Below are 26,486 nucleotides of genomic sequence, written 5' to 3'. Positions count from 1 at the left end.
AAGTCTGTGTATGATCGGTTTAGCACTGTGTGCCACACATTACCTTGGTCACTATCACATCCTGTCTGTCTCTTCTCCTTACAATGACATAGTCTATTAAATGCCAATGTTTGCAGTGAGGGTGCATCCATGAAATTGTATTGTGTTTAGGTAAATGTATTGGTGATCAGAAGGTAATGAGTCGCACAAGCCTTCAGTAGTAAATGACTGTTATTGTAGTTGCTTCTGACCCTACTCCACCCAACGACTCCCTGCCACGTCTGGTGGTCTTTGCTTTTTGCATTAGTAATGTCACACAGAATTTTAAAAGCTTGTCCTCTTTTGGCAGATTGATGATGAAGGTCTCCAGGTCTTCATATAGTTTTTCATTGATCTCAACAGGGTTCGTCATAGTGGGAACATAAGCACTGATGATGGTGGCGTGGGGTTTTCCTGCAAGTGGCATTAGCGTATTCATGCGCTCCTTTTGGTAGGCACACACTCCATTAGTTTTGGTTACAAAGTCTACACCAAAACCTCCATGGCACTCCCCTTTACTGCAGCCACTCCAGAAAAACATGTATCCAGCTATGATTTCAGTAAGTTGGCCTTTATTTGCTAACCTTGTTTGGATGTAGTCCAAAGTTGTCTTGCAATAAGGCTGTTCATCTTTTAGATCTACTGGATTTTGTGTCGTTCATGAGTGTGAACACATTCCATACACCAATGGTGAGTAGGATTATCTTTGCAAAAATTGTTGTACTCTGGGTGTGTGTATGTTTTGACTGCAGGGTGGGATCCCCACTACCATGTTAAGCAGGCCAGCATTAGGTGAAGCAGACAATTTTTAGGATACCTTTTCTAGCCCCTTCCTCCAGCCAGGAGGTAAGCAGTGTGGTTCTTTAAAAAAGCTGCTCAGGTCCCCCAGTGGGTTCCCAAACCCTACTGCTGCTTCAGTCCAGTGAGAAAATCACCCTGTGGCCTGGGGCACTTCTGTGCAGGACTGTGACTACAGCTCCCAACGTATTTGTACTTACTGCTTCATCACTTGCCTGTCACTACAGGACTTTGAAGCACATGAAAATGGTAACATGGTATGGGTGATATCTTTTGATTCAGGCATAAATTGCATTTAAGCAAGGCAGAGTTGTTGGAAGAGTTGAGCAGGGACTGTATTCCTAATGCTTAGCAGAGTGACTAACATATAATGTCATAGTATATGCTTTATTTCTTAACTTGAATATTGAAGCAAAGATATTTAATAAAACATTAGCAAAGAAATTACAACAATATATTGGAAAAATTATGCAAAATGACCATGTTGAATTAATACCAAGAATGCATGAAGAGTTTATTAGGAAAATTTAAAAAAAACAATAAAAATCATATGATTTTATAAACAGATACTAAAAAGTTCTTGAAAAATACAATATCTCTTTATGTTAAAAATAAAGACATACGAATATGTGAACTATTCCTTAATATGACAAATACTATCTATGTAGAACCAAGATACTATTATCCATAATGAAGAAATGCTGGAGGATTTTCCAGTAAGTATGCCCAAATACTAGGTATAGCGGTAAGTTAAGAAAAAGAAACTAAGGGAATACACAAAGGCAAAGAGGATATCAAATGATCATTTTGTTGTGGTTGCAGATAATTTGATGATTTACATAGAAGACTTTAACCTAAAAGATTAACCTAAAAAAGTTATTTGAAATTGCTAACAACTTTGATAAATTTGTAGCATATAAAACGGCCCACAAAAATCATCTAATTTTCTCTATATTCCCAACAAATCCCAGTAGGAAAAGAGAGAATAAGAAATTCCATCCAAAATAACTAAAGAATGTATAAAAATCTGGTAGTTCATCAGACGAGACACGTGCGAATTACATTAATATAACTATAAAATCTTCACTTTTTCAGAGATAACATCAGTCTAAATAATTAGAGAGCAATTATTTGTGGTTGGGCCATGTCATAATAAAATGATGACATTGCCTAGTTTATTTACAGGTTTGGTCTCATACCAATGAAACTACCAAAGGGTTATATTATAGAATTAGAAAAAAAATTAATGTGGAAGAACAAAAAGTCAAGAATCTCAAAGGAAATAATGAATTAAAGTGGCAAAGAAGGGGAAGCCTAGTAGTATCCTATCTGAAACTACACTACAAAGTAGTAATCACCAAAATTATTTGGTACTGGTTAAAAAAATCCAAAAGTTTATCATTGGAACAGATCAGACACCACCCAGAAGCAACTGAACATAGTAGCATAGTACTTAATAAACCCATGGCCTCTAAGTACTGGGTTAAGGACTCACTGTCCAATCCAACAAAAATCTGCTAGTACAACTCGAAAGCAGTCTGACTGAAATTAGATTTAGTGATGTAAATTGAAGTGAGTACAACCAGTACAATTTATACAACTACAATGTTGTAATGGACATCAACTATTTAAAAAAAAAAACCTTAAGGACTGATCCATACAATGACCAATTATATTCCATAAGATGGATGATGAAACATGCTTCCCATCTCTTGGTAGAAAGGGGATGGTTTGTAGGTGCAGAATAATGGGAGTTACAGTATTAGACACAACCAATGTGTTAATTTTTTGTTTAACTATACTTGTTTGTTACAAGGAAAAAAAAGAAAAGTTGGAACAGGGTGCTACAGCTTGTTGCTTAGGTGGTTGAGATGCAAAAAATGGCATCAATGAAATGTTTAAAATGAACAGAAGAAAAGCAGAAGGAAGTTCAGAAGGGGGATACAAACAAGCAGGACAATGGTGGTACTACAACATTAAGCTTAATATATATAAAATAACATATTTAAAAATCCATTGTAATAGACAAATTTTACATACAATCCTTTTATGTTCATTGTGTATAGAAATGTTCATGTTAACTGGTGTTTGTCGAGTTCATAATATTAAAACTTGGAGAAAAGATTAGGCCAGGTCCTAGGAGATCAGTGTTCATGATATAAGCATATCATATAGAGAATTCATGACCTTGGTCTCCATGGAGTCACATTTCTCTAGGGTTAGTGAATTCACTAGAGTTGATAGGTAGAGAGCTGGTCTTCCCACTAGGAAAACATAGCTTCAAGTCTTGACTCTGATACATACTGGCTGTGTGACCCTGGGGACCTGACTTAATTTCTCACTGATCTAGGCAGTTCAGAGACTAAGTTTCAGAAAAGTTGCTGGCCTCCATTAGTAGAGCTGGTCCCCTCATCTGGGAGGTCCTTATTCCAATAAAATCACAGGTCCAACTTCTATACCTATTTCTGGTATATCTATGGGTCTAAAGAACATACAAGGTGTGGTGTTATGAGTTCAGAATGTATAAGGATAAAATACCCATGTACATAGGGTCTGATTGTATGTACATGGGTTTGGAGTGTCCATGGTTTCTCTGTGTTCCTGGGGCCAGAGTTTGAATGGGGACAGAGTGTTCATGCATCCTGAAAAGTTTGAACTCCCAAGAACCCAGAATGTGAAGTAGGCCATCGCATCTATAGGCCAGAGTCTCCATGGGGCTAGAATATCTATGGGGTTAGAGCATTTGTGTTTACCATGTATTTATTTTTGTACACTCATTATTTACTTACATTTGTATCTCCCTATAAAATTCAGGTTCCTAGAGGGCAGAGGCCATTTTACTTTTATTTGTACCACTGAGCAGTATTTGACATATGGATGCTTAAGAGATTCCTGCTGATTGGTTGGTTGACTGATGGGGTCTACAATCAAGTCTACATGGGGTCAAAGGATATATGGGATCTGAAATTTATAGGGTGATATACACACATATATGTATATACACAGCATAGGTTCTTTTTTTTTTTTTTTTGTACATGGGTCAATGGACCTATTTGGTACCTGAAGGCTAAGGATGCCTTTTTAGAATAATGTTTTTAAGTTCTAAAATTCAGTTAGAAGTTAATGAATTTAAAGATGATTTTTTTCCACATCCAAGTTCACAGACCCTCTTGGCAGACTGTGAATCCCTAGATGAGTGTCCATTGGTCTTAAGCATTCAGAGGGCCAGAGGGTACAAGGGGAATAAGTGTATATGAACCCAGAATGTCCATGAGCTCATGGTGGCCATAAAGCCTAAGCGCATACAGATGTTGGGATAAAGGAGTTTTGAGGTAGTAATGTAGGAGATATTGGTTACAGGAGAGCTGGGCTAGGAGAAGTAGTGAGCAGGTACATACCATGGGTGCCACTGAAGGTGATACTGTCTAACCACTTAACGATCAGCAAGACTATCACAGATGCTGGACACTTATTTCCAATCTTCTGTGGGGACAAAGGGTTCAGTGAGAGATGGAAATTATGCGTGGAGTCAGATTGGGAGAGTGATTGAGGAAAGGGTATTCAAGGTGGGGAGTGGTTTGCATAATTTAGGAGAATGGGTCAGGAGAATGATTTGGGGAGCTGGGAAGATTTGAGGGGTAGCTGGAAAATGGCATGAGAAGTTGGTTTGGGGTAAAGACTTGGGAGGGTAGTTAGGGGATGGTGAAGGGATTGGGATCCTTACTCCAAGGTGGGAAGTCCATCATACCTTGATGTTTAGTAACCGATCTTCTTCTTCTTTCTCAACCTCTGAAACTTCCATCTTAGTTATAACTCCCAACGACCTTCAACGGATCTCTGGTCTCCTCGGGTCATGGAATCCTGGGGACCCTCTAGGAGTCACTGCTTCCATCTTTCAGTTAGCTCTAGGCAGTATGTTTGTCTTTAGTTCTGAAACCTTAATCTTTTACTCTTCTCAGATACTCCAGTTGAATACCGATGAGCAGTGTTGCTTTCAAAGAAACAATCCTAGTCATGGCCAGCGATGCTACCTATAGTCTCTCCCCCATCCAACCAATTCTGAACACTATTGTGATTAATCTTCCTATGGCATATCACTCTTCTGTTCAGAAACTTTCAATGGTTCGCTCTCCCACCTTCAGCTGAAACCCCTCAGCCTTCAAAGCCCTGCATAACCTACTTTGGCTATTACACCCTAACTTGCCCTGCTTCAGGACATAAACCTTTCCCCAGGTTAGTTTCTTTAGTTGCTCCCAATAACAGGCATACACCTAGTTCCACACTTTTCCTTATGCTTTCTACAACTAAATGCCTTCTCCCAGTCTTTCTATATCCAAATCCTCTCCATCCTCTGAGGGCCAGCTAAATGCTCATAACCCTTCTGTGTAGCTTTTCCCAAAGACTTCAGTGCAACCTCTCTTCCTCGACCTGCCACCTTGGAGTCAGAACTGACTACTCACTATTGTAAGCCATTCCCTAATGGTTTACAAAGTAGACTTCAAGCAGCTTGAGGGCAGGGCCTCTATCTCTGTGCCAAAGCGCTCAGATGCATTGTGCAGAGACTTATAGGAAGTCGAATCTATAATCAAAGTGTTCTTTTGAAAAGCAGAAATAACATCTAAGCAGCTAATAGCAAATGAGAGAATGGCCATGTGGAGAATGGAGAGAAATGTCAGTCACTTTCTGCTCAGAGTAGCTCATTTTTGGGGGGGGAGGGGGAGACAACCCATATTTGTACTGTTTTTCCTAGACTCTGTGCCCATACCTATTTTTGGAAAATTTTAATTAGGATGAGCTTATAGCATTGACTTCAAATTTCCTCCCCTTCCATCTCTATTTCCAAACTACCCCCTCCACTACCCCCTCGAACGTGACTCTCAGGAAGAGGTTGGCAAATGTATAAAATGAGGATTCTGCCCTCAAATTGTCTACTAAAGAATCCCTAATATAACCCATCTGAGACCATTCACTTGTTTGAAGACTCCCAGTGAAGGGGAGCCCACTACTTCCTAAGGCAGCCAACTCCCCTTTTGGATGACTCTTACAGTAGCATGAAATAAGAATTTTTCTACCATCTTCTGCAATAGCAGCTATAGTTAAACAGCTTGAATTGAGATGTGGTGTGGCTACGTGTTCTCTCGACTGCCCTTCCCTTGAGAAGTTCAGGCGAGCAGTTGATGGTGGTTGTGACCCTTTGGCACTATTACTTCTGGCCATGTTGTGCCCAGTCTGGGAGCCAATGCTTTTGTGTTGACAAGTGATTGATTCTGTATAACCTCCCCACCTAAGGACAGGCTCTTTGGGCCACCTCCTCTCTACCCCCATCCCCCTTACACTCTGACAAGCTTGTACCTTGGTTGGTTAGGAGTCCTTTCAAGGGTTAAGTCCTAAGGCACCGGCTTTAGCTTCAGTCCTTTTCCATCTGTGCTCTTAGAATGTTATCTGGTCTCTGGCAGTTTTCACTCACCTTGAAACTGACCAATCTTATGCCTCTGCCAGAGGACACTGGCTAGTCCCTGAGCACATGGAGGCTGATCCTATGGTAGATGACATTCAGGTAAGAAGCACAATGTGCCTGATACTTAAGTCCAATAAAGGAAGACTACAAAAGTGCACCTTGAAGGTGGGTGAGATGGGAATTTAAGCAGTGCTTGTGAGTGTGCCAGTTTGGCTCAATGATATTCAGGGAAGTAACTGAGAGTAAGGCTGGAAAAGTCATAGGATCACTGCTTTTTGTTCCCTGAGCCAGAATCTATGAAGGCTCCTTAAAGGACTGCCTACTCCACCAAGCTGGTCTGCCATAATGGCTCTCCCCAACATCCTCTATGCTTTTACTCCCCAACCAAAGCAGGCTGGTGAGTGGAGACTTGCTTCTTAACACTTACCTCCTTTGGGTTTGTTTCCTCAAGAGTAAATGAGGGATGAAATGATGTTCTGTAAAGCACCTCAAAAATGTAAAGTGAAGTGATGCTAGTGTGGTAGATGCAATACTTAGCACCAGTTTTGTAAGAAAGACACTGATGACCTTGAGGGCTATACAAGGACAGGAGGACACAAACTGGCATCACATGAAGAATGTTCCATCTCACCTACATGAAAATTAGTTCAGGGAGAACTGAGCGAGGGACAACCTAAGGAAATTTGTATTTCCATCCATCTACACATGGGACAGGTGAGACAGCTTTACAAAACAACAGTGAAAGGGCTACCCAAAAAACAGCATGGCTTCCTAGTGGCTCAAGCACCAGACCAAGTTAAAAGGTAAGTTAAAAGATCTGGATTTAAATCCTAACTCAGATCCTGGGCAAGTAACAATTTCTGAGCCTGTTATCTCATCTGTAAAATGCACATAACATTTACATCACAGGGTCATCCTAAGGCTTAAATTACATAATTGTAAGGTACTTTTCATACCTAACAGTGCTATGCAAATGCGATTATTCCTTTCTCCCTCACTCCCGTTTTCTCTTGGGTCCCTCTTTTGGTTGTCTAGATTGTATTATCAGCATCATGTATGCTCATCAAAGGTGTTCCCCAATGGACAACCCAACAGAGTCCAAATTCAAGAGGGATTTCCAAAGTACAGCGAATCCCTACAGATACTCCTGTTTGTGTAGGACATTATGCTCTAAGTCTAAGCACTTAAAATAGTGTTCAACCTCCTAGAGATTTGTCACAACTCAAGAGTTTGCCTTGACTATCTGCACAGGAAAAAACTAAGTGGATGAAGAATGTCTACTGCCTAGAAACAACTGGTTTGACAACTGGGCCTAACATGCAGGTGTATAAAGAACACAGAGAGCCTGTCCACCTGCATCTGGAATAAATAGGAAGAGAAAAGGTTCAATGACCTTCAGGAAAATGTAAAGTTTCTTTAATGATCTCAAACTTCTTCCAGAAACAAAGCTCCATCTTTTAAATAACAATATTCTACTGCTAGTATTGTATAGTTATAGAACATAGAATACAACAGTAATCAAATAACTCAAAATAAATGATGAATGGGCAATGGAGAAATTCATGGTCAATGACAGGAGGCTTAAACATAGAACCAAAGAGGACTACAGGGTTTCATCAGGTAAATGTATGACAGAAAATGAAGGTGGACTGGTCGTGGAGCAAAGGATGATTGATAGTTGGCGTTTCACTACTATCCTCACAACGTAAAGGCCTCCAGCATATTGGATGGATCCTCTCTAGAGGACAGGAACAAGTCTCTCAGGATGGGCAGGCAGGGATGGCTTTCGATCTGTCTCACTTTTGAAAAGGATTGAAGCAAGGAGACCAGTGATCCACCAGAGTACCAGCATTACAACAGCTACTTAACAACTCTGAGAAATTCCTGAGCTTATAAAGAATTACCAATGTGTTTCAAAATCTCAGAAATAGCCACCAATTCCTTCTGCATGTTAGACACTTGCTTAGGATAAGAGCACAAGTACTATATGGAAGGAAACAGTAGCTTCCATATTTAATATGCTTTAAATGCATTTCCCATTTAATCTCCATGATAATCCTGTGACACACGCAAGTCTTATTTCCAATCTGGTGACAAGCCTCTCTGAATAAATTAGGCTTGGGTCCTTAAAGATCAGGGAGAAAAAGCAGGGATGACAAAGAACTAGTTTCTATTATTCTAAAAGCCTCAGGTCCTACTCATCCAATTTTGAAACCAGCTCATCACACCACCACAGTTCACTCAATTTTGCTCACAAGACTTCTGTCAAACATCTTGTTGAAACCCAGATATATTATGTCTAAGATATCCTGTCAATCACATCTGACAAGCCCTGTTTTTGATGAACACATTTCCACTTTCATGTGCTCACAAATCATTCCTTACATAGTGTTCCTATAGAACACTAGTTCAAGAAGCCCTCTGATTTTTTCTGGGCCTGTTTCTCCATCTATAAAATAAGGAAACTAGAAGAAATTAATTTCCAGGTTTAAATCCTAGAATACCATGTTCTAAAATTCTAGAGCAACTATGAACCTCAAAATCACCAATGTCACAAATTCACCCTTTTTGAAACCAGGACATTTGCCCAATTCCACCAATCCCATAACATCTTCCCTATGCTCCTATCTCCTACATTTCAAAGAGCAGCAATCACAATTTTCCATCCTCTCAATTTATAGGACTTTTTGGTTTGTAGCTATGAGACTCCCCAACCAGATTTTAAGATTCTTGGGGACAGGAATCACCTATTTGCATTTTTCTCTGGGGGTTAGAATAGTGCTTTACACACAATAGGCATTTACAGGATCAGAGATACAGAGCTGGAAAAGCCCTTAGAGGTAATTCATTTAGTCCTACCTCATTTTATACATCAGGAAACTGATGCCCAAAGAGGAACGATGACTTGCCTAAAGTTACAAATGTAACAAATGGCAGGGCTATGATTTGAATTCAATTGCTTCAATTAAATAAATATAAAATGTTATTTCCACTGGACCATGCTGCTAGTATTTGTTAACAATTAAAAGTCAGATTCAATAGGCTTCTTGATGGACTGAGTTCCTTGTTATAGGAGACAGATTAAATTAGACAACCTTAAGATCCCTTTATTCCAATTCTAATTCTCTCCTCATCCCTCCTGCCACCAACTAACACTCCTTTATTATTGCCCAATTCTACCATCCTTTAAGGCTCAGCTCTCTGTATCAGTTGCTGTATGGATGCCTTTTTTGGGGGGGTTTGCCTCATGCACATGTTCAGCCCTGACCAGCAGATCAGAATCTCCCTGAAGGCAGGGAGTGTTCCTAATTATCCCCCTTCTCTCCCAGCACAAAGCTGGCCATTGAATACATGCCCATGGAATATGAGAGAATACACAAGCATCTTAACTTTATTTCTCTCTCATCATTTCAAAAAGGACTTAACATCTGCAATCTCCAATCTTACACCTAAGGAGATACCTCATGGATTACAAGTATAGTGCTAGCTTAATCTAGAAGATCCTGAGAACACTCAAATCCACAGCTGTGCTTGTGAAATGTTACAGAACAGCAAGTACTACGGTCACAAGCCCAGGTGTGGCATAAGTTCTACTGTTTTAAAATGGCTGTTTTGTGTCCCCAGCACCCAGGACAACGCCTTTATAAAGAATGATAGCTTACTGCTTAGTGAATGGAGTTTCACCTACTGCACTCAACACTGTACTCCACATAAAGAAGTTAGTTAATACATACTTGTAATGGGTGAACAGGACTGCTGTAAGAACTTGCTTTATAAAAATACCTTCTCTGAAAAATGCTATTGTATAAAATAAGAAATACCACTACAAAGGGTTGCTAAGACACAAAAAGATAGCCTCTGATTGAAGCAGAGACGCCTGAGTCTATAGGGCTATCTCCAAGGGGCAAATGGGGACAAATCTTCAGCAGCCAGCACAATGGAAGGAACACTGATTACTTGTTCAACCCCTGGGTGATTCATTCAATCTCCCTGGGCCTCATTTTTATCATCTGCAAAATAACGCTGGATAGATGACTTCTGAGGCACCTTCCACCTCCAAACTTATACATCCCTAGTACCTCAGTCAAATCAAAGTCTCACCCTCCTCACTCACCCTGAAGGATGGGTAGAACATGGTCATAAGGCAAGGGCAAACCACAAAAGTGGCAGAGTCCTGTCAGTGGCAGGAGGAGAATCAGAAGTGGAAAAGAGTTACATATCTGACGTTACATATCTTCTTTATGGTATAAATGAGGTAATGTTATAATAACAGGCCGAGGAGGAATAGAAGTGGCTAACCTGGTATGTCAACTAAGCTCGCCTGGCTGAACATCAAGTAAGGACAGTGGGGGTTGGGGGGAGGAAGGGCTGGGAGGAAGAGACTTGACTTCCTTAGCTGGCGGAGATTGGGATTTTGAGGAGCTTCCCAGTGTCCAAGAAATCCTTCCTTGCCCAACACCTCCAAAGGTACTCGTTTCTTGACTTCAACACAGTCTCCAGTTTAGTACCCCGCCCCCCCCCGCAAGGGAAAGGTCACAATCAATCCCTTACCCGGGGAAAAGGAATGTCTGTGGTTTATTTGGAGTTACAAACAGCTCAACTACATAAACAGGCGACTGAAAGATGATGGGTGAAGAAGAGTCCACTTTTCTGCTCTATCCTATGGATCAGGCCAAGGGAAGGCCCACATCAGGTGGAGCTGCTGGCTGAAGCGGCTCACTGGGTTTCCTCACAGGCTCACAAGTTTCTCGTTGAGGGCAATTTGTGACTGGGTCAGATTGGCAAGGTAAGTCACCATCAGCAGGTCCTGGTGAGGAAAGGCAAGGTCATTAGAAAGCAGGAAAAAGAGCCAACAAGGGGCAAGCATATCTTTCATGAGGCATTGTGAATTAGCCACTGTGCATGCCGAGGGGGATGCATGGACAAGGGGGAGATGGGCTAGGAAGGGCATTCTTGGGGGGAGGGAGCTAAGAGGACTGAGTGAAGAAGAATCTGGCTTCTGGGATGGTTCGCAGGACTGGTTAAAAACAGGAATGTTTTCAAAGTGAAGACCGCCTTCCCTGGGCTCTACAATTTAAGCTCTGCTCTCCTGTCTGTCCTACTAATGGCCTGAGGAAGGGAGGAGGCCTTAAGCAGAGTCACATTCCTAAAACCATGGAGCCCAAAGGAACCTTAGGCTCTTAGGAAGTAGTCCTAAATTTAAGAAGAAACACTGCTTGTTTGATGTGTCCCAAACAAGTACCAGCTTTGTATGGTAAATCAATATTAACAAGGGCCAAAAGGCCTGAAAATCTGTCCAAAGGGTTTGCCTTGGATGTTGGACTCAATTCCACTCAACCCCTTGCTTAGACCTTGAAGTGACAAGATGAGGTAGGAAAGCAATGGAACCTTCTAGACTGTAACTAGCCTATAAACTCCGAAAAAGACCTTTTTTTTAAAAAAAACCCAAAGAACCAAAAACAAACCTGTCTGGGTCTAGCCCCTGTGCCCAGCACATCATACTGTGGTTCATAGGCATTTAAAGGTCTGAACTGGATTGTTCCCAGAACTTATCCTAGCTTATGGGGCTGGTTCAGGACAGAGTTTGCTTTTCAGTATCGCCCCCAAGGGTGGCACAAAGTACTCTCACTGCCTTTCTTTTAGCAGCCACCTCTCTGCCCCATTCTAAACATCTCCAATGTGACTAAGGACAGGGTGGCCACAAGATTTGGGGATCTCACATTGATGTTGCTGTTCAGCATGGTCTCGAAGTCCTCAGGGGCAATCTTGGGAACTTGGTTCACCAGGCCCATCAGGAAGCGGCCCACGGTGTTGTCAGCTGATACCTTTCCAGACTGAATACCAAAACGAGATTTCATTACAACAGGACAGATGCATTTTTTGTTTATGAAAAGCAGGGATAACTCAAATGGTCTGGCTTCCCTTCACCCTTGGCACCCCCCATCCCGTTCCCGCCCATGCTATTGTCCTTCTTAATAGCAAATCTTTAGGGCACCCTAGACCTTCCCACCTTCACCAGAAATGTTCTCCCCTCTTCCCCTATTCCCCCTCACCAGCACATCCTCAGCATACTGCAACACTGTGCTTAGAGCATCCTGTATCCGGGCTGATGCCCCACCAACTTGCTGCAGATCACTTGAAAGGCCAATCACCCGGTTGGGGCTGAAACATGTCTTCATGATAAGGTCAACTGTGGGTCAGGGAGAAGGAAATGTTCTGGATCAGTCACTTCTGTGGCTACTAAAAATTCTATTAAAAGCCTTGTCTCATTGTCCTTCCAGTTAGGCCCCCCACAACGTCCTACAGGAAAACAGGAGCACAGAATTCCAGACTCCATGAAAACATACAGTTAATCCCAGAACTCAAGACTGCTACTAGCTAAGGAGGACAGAGGGTGACAGCAAGGCCCATGAAGAAGAGACTGAATAGGGCTCATCAACTTCCACCTCCCTTTGCAGAGTCAACCACAACAAACTAGCTAGAGAACACCCACTAGAGTCTAGTGACTAGACAAGCCCAAAATGCTCAGAGCACTTACATCTGACGGGTTTGTAATTTTGTTCCTTTGGTGTGATCTACAGCAGGAGCTAAGGGGTACCACAGTTAAGGAAGGCTAAGCAAGGAATAAAGTGAGGAAGTCTAAATTAGAGAATTAGAAGAGAAGGAAACAGGAACACAAGAACTTCTTGGTGGAGGCTGGGGTTGGAAAGAAAGTTTCTCTTTAGTGTAGCCTAGTTCCACGATGGAGAAGTAGTGGAAGTAGCAGCAGCAGCAGCAACACCAGCAAATACATGAAATAAAATCACTGTTACTCAGATGCCTTACTCAGTGGGCTACCCACTTATGAATGGCTTAAACAGAGTCACTGTGGTTCTTATTCAAGGAAAAAGTTGCCGATGAGCTCTTTAGTACCCCAGACAACTACCTGCCAGAGGGCCAGCTCAAGGTACTACAGGCAGGTAGGTTACAGTGAGGCATAGCCAGAACTGCTTCTGTGTCTGTTACAAACCCTCTGTCCACACACTCAAGGGCTGTACAGGGACAGTAGAGGGAAAGTACTCACTTCCAATTCTCTCAGTATCATAGTAGACATATTTCACGGTCAGTGGAGTGAACATCACTCCCATCGTTTTTCCAGGAACACCCATGGAAGCACTGGGAAAAGAGAGTATCAATATCAGCAATATCCACTGAATTTAGCTGAATCAAGTAGATGCTGGCTAGGGGGCTCCCACAGCCCCATTGTGACCCTGGAGACAACAAACAGCACCACAGGAACTGAGAAGTTGGGGTAAAGAATGCCCTGAGGGTGTAAGCAAGTAAGCAGCAGCCAAGATTTCACCGCCAAGGCTCAAAGATTTTGGATACATTTCAACCCAAACCTGTTATAATGGTTTTTGCAGGAAGCATCTTCCCTTCAAGACTATGTTGATATGAACTCATCCAATCCCTTCCCTTTTAGCTTCCACTAACCTTGAAGATGCCCAAATGTAAAGGAACATGCCTGCTCACACCATTTGGAGGATCTAGGACTCATCAACACCAGGTTTTATTTTCTTCCCTGCCCCGAAACCCTATACAACCATGGGTCCTTTTCACCCACCCCAATCAGAGTGGGAGCTTCTTGATCAAAAGCTGTCTGGCCTTCTCTGTCTGTAACCTCAGCACTCAGCACAGTGCTTGGCACAAAGTAAGTACTTCTTAATACACTCATTCATGGAATCTGGTAGATGTTGGGGAGCAGGAGAGACACTGATGGCCAAAAGGACCAAAAAAACATATAGTGCAAAGATGAAAGGTTTTCAAAGATCCAGATGGTAGGTTAGGCAGCTAGTTTAAGAGCAGATGTATGTTTATTTAAAGTTAACTGATGTACAAAGATCATGATGTCTACAACTACTTCCCAACCTGGCTCCTGGTCCCTCCAAGCATCATACCTGACATAGGCTTTGATGCTCATTCGTCCATTCTGGAGGCTGGTGTCCACAGTGAGGTGAATGGGGCTATGGGCCTCCCTGCTGTAGTACTCATGAATTAGCACCGAGTGTTCTGTGATGTCATGGCCTGTGGCGTACCTGGAAAATATAATTTAACAAGCACGCATTAGGCACCTGTGATGAGCCAGACACTAGTGGGTAAAAATAATTAAATAAAAAATAAGTGTTGGAAGGAACTTCAAATGTCATCTAATCCAACCCCCTCATTCTATGGATGAGCAACTTGGGGCCTATAGAAATCAAGTAACTTGCCTAAGGCCACAAGGTGGTAAAACAGCAGGGCTAAGACTGAAACCCCCATCCATTTGACTCTAAATCCAATGAACTGATACTGAGTTTATATGTGAACTATTTTTTGCTAATGCTCCCAATGAAATTGGAAGACCTTTTTCCCTGCCTTGGATATCACCGAGAGACTCCTGACCTGTTGGTACTCCCAAGATAAATCCTGGAGTTCATTTTATGTTTAACACCTCTCCAGTCCAATTTTGCACAGCCTCGCTTAACACCTGCTGTACCCATGCCCCAAACAGAATGTCCTCTCAATTATACACATAAAAGACCACAATTCCCAAGTATGGAGGTGCCATGATCTGGTCACCGGTCCTCTCAGCCTAATCACAGTATGATCAGCATCAGCTTAAACAAAGACCCAGCACTAGAGCCATGTTAGACAAGAGCTAGCACCTACTTAGTCATTTTTTGGAGAAAACAGTACAGACCTATAATTTCATTGGTATAGGGGAGCATTTCTCAAAAGTGTTTTCACAGAACCTTGAGAGGTCCTTGAAACTTCAGGTCTGAGAAGTCAAAAAAGTATTTTTCTGATACTACTAAGATATTACTTGCCTATTAAAACACTTCCCTTTTCTAACATTACCTCTGTGGGGCTGGATTTGCTTTATATCCAAAACAATATATCATAACAAACTGAATGCAAAAGCTGTCTTCTATAAAAGTATATATTAAAAAGATTTATAAAAAGTAAAACAGTGCTACTCTTCTAATTTTTTTGTTTTAGAGAAGTTACTTTTCATAAAAAATGTTAAGATTTGATGGGTTTTTACTTTTAAATGAATATTCTAAAAATGTATCTGTTTTAATTTCTAACATGGTAAAATATTCTAATATTTCTAATATGGTAAATAGCAATGGATATAACCCCCCAAACTAAGAGCTCACTCCCTTCTTTTCCTTGTACAGGAAGCTCCTGAGGAAGACAGCCCCTACACCAATACACATCAGCAACTGCTCTGCTGTTAAGAAGTTAATTGACTTACAGAAACACAGAAAAAGTCTGTGTCAAATTTAAGACTTGAACCCAGGTTTTCCTGACTCCAATAAAAAGAAAAATCCTGAAAGGCCAGGGGAAGAAAATGGAAGATGATATGCACCAGGAAATGATCTCATTCTAAACAGCCCCAGGAACAAACACAAAATCTTGTAGTGTTCCAGCATCTTGGCTAAAAAACCACAGGCAAACTAGAATAATCCCACGGATATCATGTCCTTAAATGTGGAAGTTTCTGAGGTCTCTGTCTTTAGCTTTCTTCTCCCTAAACTCTTTCTCTTAGGACCTCATTAGCTCCCACAAAATTAGTTTAATTATCACCACCACTCCAATTTCCTGAGATTCAGTCTTCCACCAACTATTGTTTACTGGACATACCTAACTCAGTGAATGAGTAAATGAAGCATTTCTTAGGTACTTATTTTACATTTATTCCATGTACACTTCCTACGATGGAACATAACCTTCATGAGAAATAATTTTTCATTCTTTCTATATCCTGAACACATAGCACAGTGACCAGCATACAGCAGATGCTTAATAAATATTTGTTGGTAGACTGATCTTTTAAAGAACTTGCTCCTAATTTTAACGTTGCTCCATAGAGCCAGGCCTGGGACGTCAAAGGAAAATAGCTGTCTCAAAAGCAGCATGCTTATTATTACCAAAGTTTCACCAACCAGTACTGACGGACTTTCTATCTTGCCTTGCCCTGCCCCAATTTGGAGCTTGACTTACCAGCCCAGGATAAGCTCACTTGGAGAGACTTTCTTGTGCAATTCATACATATTTTTAGCAAATTCCATGTCCACAGCAACCTATACAAGAGAACACGAAATTCATGGTTAAAAACCAAGCAACTGATCCCCCCAGTGATGAAACTTGGGAGACAGTGGAATAAAGAAAAGGACACTTAAAGAAGCAGTCTCTATCCTATAAGTGATAATATCAGACTCCCAATACAAAAGCAGTACAACTGACTGGTTTTAGAAGCTCTAACCTTGTGTTCTGCTGCAGGGCAAGTAAAAGTGGTTCCTGTGGGAGCTCTGGTCACAGACTAGCTGATGGGAAGCAGGAGAACTCCCAATTATGGTCCATGCCCAAACTCACCTCATCCTCAGACTCATTATGTGGCACGGAAAAGCAGTTGGTGACTTCTACTGAGTGTTTGTCAATTGTTCCTATGAGAAAAAGAAAATGAGGAATGTCAACACAAGTGTTCCCTAAACTTATGATGCCAATACCTGCACCTCCATGTCCCCTGGGGCTGTGGATCAATGGCGCACCTGCTGCCTGCCAGGCCTGCGCTAAGGATCAAGAGGGTAAAGGATTCTAAGACAAAATCCTGGCCCCAGGAAGCTCATGGTCTATATGAAAAGCCAAGAATAAGAACAGCTAGCGTTTACATGGCACTTTAAGGTCTGTTAGGTGCTTTACTAAGCCACCTCACTTTATAATCATAACTGTGTGAAAAGGGGCTATTACCACCCCAAATTATAGATGAGGAAACTGAGAAAGGCTAATCAACTGCCTACAGTAACAACAAAGAAGGACCTGGGGCAGGCTTCCAGCCACTGTGTAAAAAGAACGGCCAGTTATTCAAAATGAAGGTACTTAAATTCCTGCAGAACCATGTATGCCCTACTGGTGGGTGCAGGGTAGCGAGCAAGCCTGTGATGTTCCGGTTCTCCTTCAGATCTTTTTGGATCTCGCCTCCACCGCTTAATGCAGCAGTCTTGGCTGTGCATCCCTATCAGTAAAACACTTCAGAGGGCACTTCCCAGCGTGTGCGGATTTACCTACACGTAATTTGCACAGACTACTGCGCTAATACCCACGTACGTCACAACACAGCCATGAGTGCTTTGGCAGGAGCGTGGCACGGGCGGAATCACGCTTTAGTAAGTTCGCCCTGGCAGCCTCCCGTGGGACGGCTCACGACGGCCAGTCAGGAAGCTGCCAAAGCTAGTGCCAGGCTGGAAAGATGCGGAAACAAAACGACAAGACTGGCACCTAACCGGGCACGGGGATAGCCTGAAGAGGGCCCTGAGATGCCCATCTCCGAGACAGGAAAGAGAGCGGTGCCCGGACGGGATCCATGCCTCCCCTTCCACTACCACCGGCTCGAGCCTGCCCCCCGGCAGCGGCCGCGACGGTCGTGGGGTGATGTGGGATGTCCCCGCTGGTCCGAACCCGCGTGACGCCCCCTCCCCTCATCTCCCCACCGGTCCGGACCCGGGGACTCTCAGAGAGCTTCACTCGGCTAAGCCGTCCTCCGTCAATTCGGCCAGAAGCTCGGGGCCCGGCAAAGGCACCGGCACGCGGCTGGACGCTGCCCGGCCCCGGCCCCGGCCCCCGCCCCCAAGACAAGCAGGACCAGGGACTGTCTCTACGCTTGGAACGCCCGCCCGCCCGACGCCCTGGTTTTACAGACGGAGGGACCGAGGCCCCGAGAGGCGGCCTCTCCGGGGAGGGGGCGCCGCTTACCCAGCAGAGTGCCGATGACGCGGCCTGCGCCCTCGTTGCGACGCTCGTAGCTGTCCACGATGGAAGCGAGGATGACCGGGTGCAGCCGGACCACGCGGCCGCCGGGGAACGGCCCGGGGAGCCCAGGCCCGAGGGGGGCCTGCACCGGAGCCGGGGTCGGGGCGGCCGGCGGAGGCGCCGACGCCGGAGCTTGGCCCTGGCCCTGCGGTGGGGCCGGGGCGGGGGCTGGGGAGGAGGCCGGGGCGGGATCCGGGGCGGACGCCGGGGTTGGAGTCGGGGCCGGGGTGGAAGTCGGGGAGGAACCCGAGGCGGCCGTCATAGCCGCCATGTTGCCGAAGCACGAAAGGAAGAAAGGAGAGGCGGAAGTACAGAGGGAAGGCAGGTCCAAGGAAAGGGAGCCTCGCTATAGGTCCAGCCTCAGGCACGAAACTTGCTTATTGGCTACGGATCAGTCTCGGGGAACGAAGGGACCGCCCTCTCTTGATTCGGGGCCGTGGGGCACAGGAACTTCCTGTTCTCGCCTCAGTTCCGTCGAGAATTCGCTCCCCCTCCGGACTTGTGTCTCGTACAGGAGAGTTCCGGGACACACAGGACTGGCAGTTGCTACATTGTAACTCGACAAACTTTTTTTTTCCCTTTCTTTGTAAACGAAACTCAGCAATTCAAGTGTTAAAGTCCGGTATCTGACTCTTACGTTGTATTTCTCCGGAACGTGCTTGTCCATAGAGGCTTTTGCTTCCATTCATTCCTATTGCATGCAAATCATTGTTAATATGAAATAGTACAGAATGAAGACAGTGGAGTCAAAACAATCACATGCTTTTCATGGAGACACTACCCTCCCCACTTGCTTCTTTTTAGATGGCTAGGTTGAAAAGCTGGGTATGCTTGACCCCTATAAGAATGAATTACCACTGCTGTTAAAATTCCCCCGTCTCTTGATATCACCTATCTCTTGTGCAAGAAAAGTTAGGGTAACGTTTAGGATCAGGGCTAGGGTTAGAGTGAAATTAAGGTTAGGGTGAAGTTCCTAAAGGAAATCTATTTGAAAGAATGTCTTCAGGCATCAACTATGAGTGTCCCCCCAAATAGAAATAATACAAATATAATACAGACAATATAAAAAAGTACATAAGCCAATTGATTAAATTTAAACAGGATAGATGTAGTCAGGGAAAATACTGCAGTCTGTCAGTAAGAGTTCTGGGAATATTGGGGGAAGAGGCACAGAACCTGTCACCCTGCTAGTTGGAGAAACGACAAGGATGGTCCTGTGCCAGGATCTCCCATGTCTCACAATGGATTCCAAAGTTCTTCAGAGAGACCTTGAGAGTGTCCTTGTACTGCTTCTTCTTACCTCCATGTGGGTGCTTGCCAGCTGTGAGTAAAATAGTCTTTTAGGCAAGTGTATGTTTGGCATTGCAACAATGTGGCCAGCCCCTCCGAGTTGCACTCTCTGCATTACAGTTTAAATGCTTGCCAGTTCAGCTCTAGAAGGGGCCTTAGTGTCCAATACCTTAACTTGCAGGTGATCTTCTGAATCTTCCTAAGATAATTCAAGTGGAAGCCATTCAGTTTCCAGGAATGATACTGGTAGACTGTTCAGGTTTTACAGGTGTACAACAATGATGTCAGCACAACCTCTTCTTTCCCACACTTTTCTTTGGAGACTTCCAAACACTGAGCTAGCTTTGGCAATGCTTCAATTCATCAGCTATAAGCACATTCCTGGAATTTGTTGTTGTTGTTATTCTGTCATGTTTCAGTTGGGTCTGATTCTTTATAACCTCATTTGGGGTCTTCTTGGCAAAGATACTGGAGTGATTTGCCATTTTCACTTGACAGATGAGGAAACAGAGGCAAACAGGATTAAGTGACTTTTTGAACTCATAAGATGAATCTTCCTAACTCCAAACCTGCTGCTTTATCCACTTCAAGACTTCGTTGCTCCCCTGCCCCCCAAAAGGTATACTGCTAAAGTAAGTGAGCTTATCCACAGTATTCAAATTTTCTCTATTTGCTGTAACTGATGGTTCCATGTATGAATGGCATGGTGATGGTTAGTGGAGAACCTCTGTTTTCTTAATGTTAATTATTAGATCAAAATTAGCATAAGGAGGGAATTGCTCCATCCTCTATTGAGTCTCAGCCTCAGAGGCATTGAGTGCACAATCATTTGTGAACAAAAAGTTACAAACCAATTCTTCCTCCACGTTAGACTTGCCTTGTAGCCTTTTTAAGTGAAATAATTTATTGGCAGTGTATAACTGACCTTGATGCTACTTTCATTCTTGTTGAAGGTGTCTGACAACACCACTGAAAACATCATACCAAAGAGTATGGGAGCCAGCATACAGATCTGACCTGTGAGAGCATGAAAGATATACATTATCCAGAACCTGTACAGACATGCCATCATGGAACTGGCATACAATCTGATGAACTCCTCTTGGCAACCAAATTTTTCCGCAGTTTTCCACAAACCCTCATGACTGTCAGTATAAAAGATCTAGGTCAGATCAACAAATGTTGTGCACAGACCTTTGTTCTCTCCTGACATTTCTTTTCCTGGAGCTGTTGGGCAGCAGATACTATATCAACCATTTCTCAGCTATTTCTGAAGCCACACTGGCTCTTGAGTAGATGACCATCTTCCAGGGGAAGGATTAGCCTATTCAATTAAGGAGGATTCTGGCAAGAATCTTGCTAGCAATGAATAAGGGAGAGAGCCCTTCACCCCACACCCCCATGATTGTCACAGGACAATCTATTTCCTTTTCAGAGAATTGAGTGTCAGGTGAACACCAAAGGTGGATTAGTAGCTCTGAAAAGGGCTCAGAAAGCCTCATATGGGAGATGCTAGTCTTCCCTGAACATCTGTATATCCCTGTGGCTTGATGGTTTACTTATGCCAGTGAAAAGGTTGAGGAGCATAGAAGAAGGAATGTCAGAGATGATGGGAGTGGAAGAGGGGAAAAATTCTCCCTTGCTATATGACCAGGGCCTGAGAAAGGAGGATGAGTGACAAGAATGGCAGTGGGCTCTGGTCCCTTCAGATCCAGGTAATCTAATCTGGGGTAGAGAGATCTGATAGTCATAGACCATGGAGTGTGGCACTAGCCATGAGGAGAGAACTACAAATAATCTGGTTATTCTCCTCAGAAGTGAGAGGAAAGGCACCCCAGAAAAGAGGGTGAAGAGACTCATATCACCCTCATCCTGCCCTGGGTCATCTCACCTGGGGCACATTCCCAAATAGCTCTGGTCAGATCTGAACTCTTAGTTAGAAAGGTTACCCAAAGATGATTCCCTCGTTCTGAGAAATGGGCCAAATTCCTGTGAAGATTTTCAGACATGGAGCTCTACTTCACTGAGGTGGTGTAGAAGGTGGATCAGAATTATGGAGAAATTCTGAACATCTGGGCTTTGATCACTTTTTGCCTTTAGGGTTCTACCAGAAGCATCTCCCCATAAAGGTTAATACCTTTCTCCCCCTGTAACCTCACTCCATTGAGTTCACCCCTTAATAAAGAGGAGATTGAGAAACTCAGATGGTCTGAGGGCTCGAATTTGAAGGATAAACTTTTTAGTCTGACGTTGGGAAAGACTTGAGCCTGGCATAACAAAGACTTTTCAGCATTAGGCCCAACAAGTTAATTATAAATCCATTTAAGTGTTACTCCTGCCAACAAGATGAGCCAACATCAAAGTATTTCTTTGTATTTTTATTGCCCCTCCCCCAATGGCAGTTGACAAATTCTGTGTGTAAAATATCTTTCCTCTAGTTACATTTAACCAAATGGCATTTCTTTAAGACATAGCTCTCATATTCAATAGAATTGAATGTGCTTTCAAATTCAGCCCAGCAACACTGAAATTATTAGAAACTGGGAGATAAAAACAGACATTTAAAGATTGATAAAAGTTGTTAAGAGGAGTATAAACATTCATTTCCGTTGGATTTGATTGGAAAGGACTCAAGGATGAAGGTCTAGAACAAGCTTGGAGACTCCAATTGCTTGAATGAAGTTGGTTTTTTCCTAGGACAGAGTCTGCCTAGGGAAGAGACAAAAGAATTATTATTAGGTCATCCCAACCGATGAAACTCTTAAATGTACTTTTGTAACCTGCATTTTTGTGGCCCTCAACAATGGAGGGTATATGAGAGCTGACGTGTATATACCTCTTAGCTTAGGACCATCAAGCAAAAAAAAAAAAAAAAAAAGTTATGGTTTTGAAATGAAGGTGTTAAAGCAGTGTTGGGAGGAGGGAGAAAATGAGGTAGAAAAAAAAATAGGAATCCCTCCTTCATTCCAAAGAAAGTGATGCCTCAATACACCTCAAAGAATTAGGACCATTTCAAAACAGACTCTCCAAATCGTGGCTATAGAAATTGCAGAAATGCTGAGTTTCCCCAACCTTTCCTTCTTTCCTGGAATTTAGCACCTCTTTCTCTAGAATGTTTTCTACAGTGAAGAAAAGGACAAGCACAGATTAGCAGCACCTGGTGACATCCACTCATCACTTGGCCTGAATGAGGCTCATACAACTTCTGTACTCCCCTCATTTCCTTAACTCCACAATCCCATCTGAACATTCCATTTTTCCTTCATCACTGTGACTGAGAGAGCCTTCTTCCTTTTCTCCCTCATTCGGTAGCCTTGTAACATCACACACCACCACCTCTTATTAATAACAGTAGAGGCTTGTTCAAAAATGAGGAAGGACTCTTGAAAGTCGGTCACTGAATACAGGTCATCCGCATTTTCAAAATCAGTGTTAGCCTTATGGGGCAGTGTCCTCCTAAGCTGATTATCTCCTGATTTGATAATATCTGCTAAATTGCATGGCATTAGCCATTAGGTAAGCTTCTCCACCTAGACATTTTGTCACATCAACTTCTTGGGACCTCTCTGAGGCACTCAAGGCTTTTAAGTATTTCTCTAACATAGCGTAAGGATTCCCAGAGCTTTGAGGACCAATTTTACTTACTTGGACATTTGTTCTTATGGGCCATTCTTTACATTTCTTCATTTTTGCTCTTTGATTTCTAAACCAGTTCCTAATCTGTCAAAAAATGAATGTTAAAGACAAATCACTTAACAACTTTTCCACTAATCTGTGCATACAAGGGAGTTAGCCTGATAATTCTCTCAGAGTTGTGCCTCCTATTGGCCAGATGGGGAATGTGAAAATATGGGGAAGGTAAAGGAATCATATCCTTCAAAAGAGGGGGACTACTGGGGAAGTTAGGTAGCACAGTGGAGTGCCGGGCCTGGAGTCAGAAAGACTCATCTTCCTAAGGTCAAATCTGGGTGTTTCACAGGAGGCACTGGAGAGTTTTGGGACTCTAGCCTCTAACAGGTAACACTGACTATGCCAGTTGTTGGACAGGTAAACACACAGGTAAAACAGAGCTACCTTACAGGTGTTCTAGCATTAGCACAGGTTCACTCTAGATCCAGGAAGCCAGGAAGCCAGGGACAGAGTCATAATGAGGGGTTAATAAGCTAGCTTACTTTATTGTAGTCTATTCTTCTCCAAGGAGTTGCTGACAATGGGAGCATTGACTCCTACAGCCTCTCTAATCACCCTTCTCACAGGGGCCAGTAAGAAAGGGGGTGAAGTGTAACTTCTCCTACATCTTGATGGGATCAATGGAGAGAGACACACTATTCCAGCTTGTGCACTCCCCTTAATCCCCTCAAACCTCAATAGGGGCTCGATGAGGATCACACAGCATTTCATTGCCATGTTCTCCTAAGGATTCTCCACTTACTGATCAGTGCCCACTGGCTTCATAGGGCAATAGACAAAGAAGGCAATTTGCCAACAATACCCTCACGAGTTTACATTATTTCACCATTATATCTCACTGCATAGTCACAGTGGATATTTAGTTTTAAGCACAGGTGTTTTATATTATTTATCATTATATAATGCTTTGCAAGCATGGTGAAGATTTTATAAGTCATGAGCCTCAAAAATAGAGATTGCTATGACCATGGATCTTGGGAAACTAAACTCTAAGAAAGAATAACAAAATTCTCCTTACTTACACTAGCCTCAGACACTTACTAGCTCTGTGACCCTGGGTAAGTCACTTAACCCTGTTTGCCTCAGTTTCCTCATATGTTCAATGATTAGGAGAAGGAAATGGCAAATCACTTCATTATCTTTGCCAAGAAATCCCCCATGGGGTCACAAAGAGGTATTTGGGACTCAAAAACAAATGATTAAACATTACAGGTTCAAAACTCATTGCTCATAAATGACATTTAAATCTTTGCATCCATTTCTTTAAGCTAAAGTCCCCATCAGAAGTTAATGCCATTCTACTGAACCCAAACCAGTGACATCATCAGCCACACCAGAATTCTGAGTAGTAAAGAGATAGGAATAAATACAGAGAGCCATACCTGAACTGGAGTCAAGCCTACTGCAGCAGACAAGATCTTGATTTGTTCATGGGAGATATATTGACTTCTATGAAAATGTTCTTTAAGGATTTTCAGCTGGTGTTCTGAGAACTCGTTTTTTCTTTTTTTTCTTGTTCTATATCTAAATGCCATCATGCTGTCTTGCTTTCTCTTTTCTTCCTCATTTGGCGATTTCTCCAAAGTAGTAGGTTGGAAAGGGGGATCTGAGAAATAGCCATGGAGAGTAAGTTGATTAGATCAAAACAAATGAGTTTCAAGTGAAGTTTGAGATTGTGATGATACGTAAAGATCTTACTTTAAGAGAGGAGACATGTTTTAGAGTCTATGACTAGCAACTGCCAGTTATCTAGTTCTTCCTCTTGATGAACTCCTCACCATAATCTTAAGTCTCATTTACCCACCCAGATAAGTCTTCTTGAAAACTAGCAACCTGGAATTTGTAGATCTGCTACAGACCTAAGTTTTAAACATCAGGGGAAAAAACCCCAACCTTTTTTTGCGTTCCACTCGTATTTCACTGTGCTCCCTGGTGATTGAGCCACATTCCTCCCATATTCCACTATGTCCATCATCTTTTTGCCAGGCCGAATTTCTATAAGCAATCAGCAAGGGAAATTTTCCTGAATTTTGTTTTCTTCTTGCTGGGTGGAAGAAAAAGGCTATATTCATTAGCTTGGATTACCTGGAATGAAAAAGAGAGACTTGCTAGGATATTCCCTGTATTTTAGAAATGCACATTCTATGAATGGATCCAAAGGTTTGATGAGGGAAAAGACAAATCTAATTATTTGGAAGTTTTTTTTAAGTTCTTGTTTTAAAAACTTTAAGATTTAGTGTCATTACTGTAGTTCTGCTATCACTTAAGGCCAGTACTGTAGTAGTACCTCTATCCAATGATAGAGATTTGGGTTAGAGAGTCAGAAACCCTCAGTTCCATCCCTCCTCTGATAATTTATGTGTCACCCACACAATTCTCTAAAATATATAGAACTAGAGATTATAGAGATGAAATTAATGAATTAAACAACTCTTAATCATGAATAAATAAAACCAAAAATTACAAATTAACTAAGATTAGAGGGTACAGAGAAGGTGTTTATCAGCATTGGTATAGGAAGGCACCCTTGCACCAAAGAAATCACAGGTCCAATTAAAAAAAAAAAACAAACCAGACAAATTAAAACCATAGCAATGCTTCAGAATTAACCCACAGCCAGAACTTGACACCTATCTAAGACATGAATGCCTAGAACACTCTAAGAACATTGATATCCAGGCTCAGTATCAGAGTGACTACGTATTAGTAAGTTGTTTGTTTTAAACAACGCCAGAATGAAAGTTTCCAAATGTGTGTTTATAATGGCCTTGCCTTTATCTATACTCATTTCCAAATTCTGCCCTAATTTCTCTTTTGTACATGCCTTAAAAATTCCTTTTGATTGGTCAGCAGAAAACCAAATAAAACTCATATTACAATCCCAGTTCTCACCAGCGATTTCTGATCTCATATGTTCCTTCACTTTCGGTGAAGCTTCAGCTTTGGGTTCTAACCAGCTGGGGCCCTTTTAAAGAACTAGGCAGCATCTTTACAGCTGTAGAAGCTTTAACACCTAGTTAAGAAACTAAGCTCTTTATTGCCACTAAGGCCTCTCCTTTATGACTTTTGTTAACAAAGAGTTAAATTGCATTTACCCTTTTAAAGAGATTTAGATTGGTGTTAACCTCTTTCTGTAGCGAATACACAACTTCTCCGCTCCTTTGGGTGATGGTTTGAAATAGTCCTTGCTTACCTTAGCTCAGAATCCTCAGTTTTACCTGGCCATGCAATGTTCCAATCAGTCCCTGTCCAAGTAGTTCCTTGCTCCCCACATAAAAACAAAGAGTTGGAAGTAATTTTATTTTGTTCAAAAAAATCATGAACTTAATAAATATGATCAGACATGAACATTTCCATAAGTAAAGAATAGAAAAAGACAATTGTGTATGATAGCTATCCA

General features: G+C 42.4%; 2 protein-coding genes and 1 long non-coding RNA gene across 8 annotated transcripts in view; all 3 read right to left on the bottom strand.

Annotated features, from left to right (window-relative positions):
• The window catches only part of LOC140510634 (solute carrier family 15 member 2-like), a 61,469-nt gene extending 50,737 nt beyond the window's left edge, over nt 1–10,732 (bottom strand). For 2 of the 5 annotated variants that reach the window (XM_072619361.1, XM_072619364.1), the window contains exons 1-2: nt 4,565–10,732; nt 4,215–4,299 (exon numbers count right to left, since the gene is read on the bottom strand). In XM_072619361.1, the coding sequence (XP_072475462.1) occupies nt 4,215–4,299; nt 4,565–4,618 (139 nt within the window). In that variant the 5' untranslated portion in view covers nt 4,619–10,732. The remainder of the gene's footprint in view (nt 1–4,214; nt 4,300–4,564) is intronic. The other 3 variants (XM_072619366.1, XM_072619365.1, XM_072619363.1) reach the window with 2 other exon arrangements.
• A 98-nt stretch (nt 10,733–10,830) lies between these two features.
• Nucleotides 10,831–18,400, bottom strand: LOC140510636 (eukaryotic translation initiation factor 3 subunit F-like). The gene is made up of 8 exons (XM_072619372.1): nt 18,050–18,400; nt 16,673–16,743; nt 16,301–16,380; nt 14,212–14,349; nt 13,338–13,429; nt 12,328–12,464; nt 11,995–12,108; nt 10,831–11,081 (listed from the first exon to the last, which is right to left on the bottom strand). Exons 1-8 carry the CDS (start codon nt 18,375–18,377, stop codon nt 11,004–11,006), a joined length of 1,038 nt encoding a protein of 345 aa, XP_072475473.1. The 5' UTR covers nt 18,378–18,400; the 3' UTR covers nt 10,831–11,003.
• Nucleotides 18,401–21,761: 3,361 nt separating this feature from the next.
• LOC140510633 (uncharacterized) lies at nt 21,762–26,117 on the bottom strand. Of its 2 annotated transcripts, XR_011969316.1 has the most exons (5): nt 25,979–26,117; nt 24,980–25,171; nt 24,469–24,692; nt 23,042–23,111; nt 21,762–22,105 (listed from the first exon to the last, which is right to left on the bottom strand). It is a non-coding gene; the product is annotated as an uncharacterized lncRNA (long non-coding RNA). The 2 variants fall into 2 exon arrangements; XR_011969315.1 differs by lacking the exon at nt 23,042–23,111.
• Nucleotides 26,118–26,486: the final 369 nt, after the last annotated feature.

Source organism: Notamacropus eugenii, chromosome 6 (genome assembly GCF_028372415.1).
Source record: "Notamacropus eugenii isolate mMacEug1 chromosome 6, mMacEug1.pri_v2, whole genome shotgun sequence".
Classification (NCBI taxonomy): Eukaryota; Metazoa; Chordata; class Mammalia; order Diprotodontia; family Macropodidae; genus Notamacropus; species Notamacropus eugenii.
This window is presented reverse-complemented; position numbering and strand designations above follow the sequence as displayed.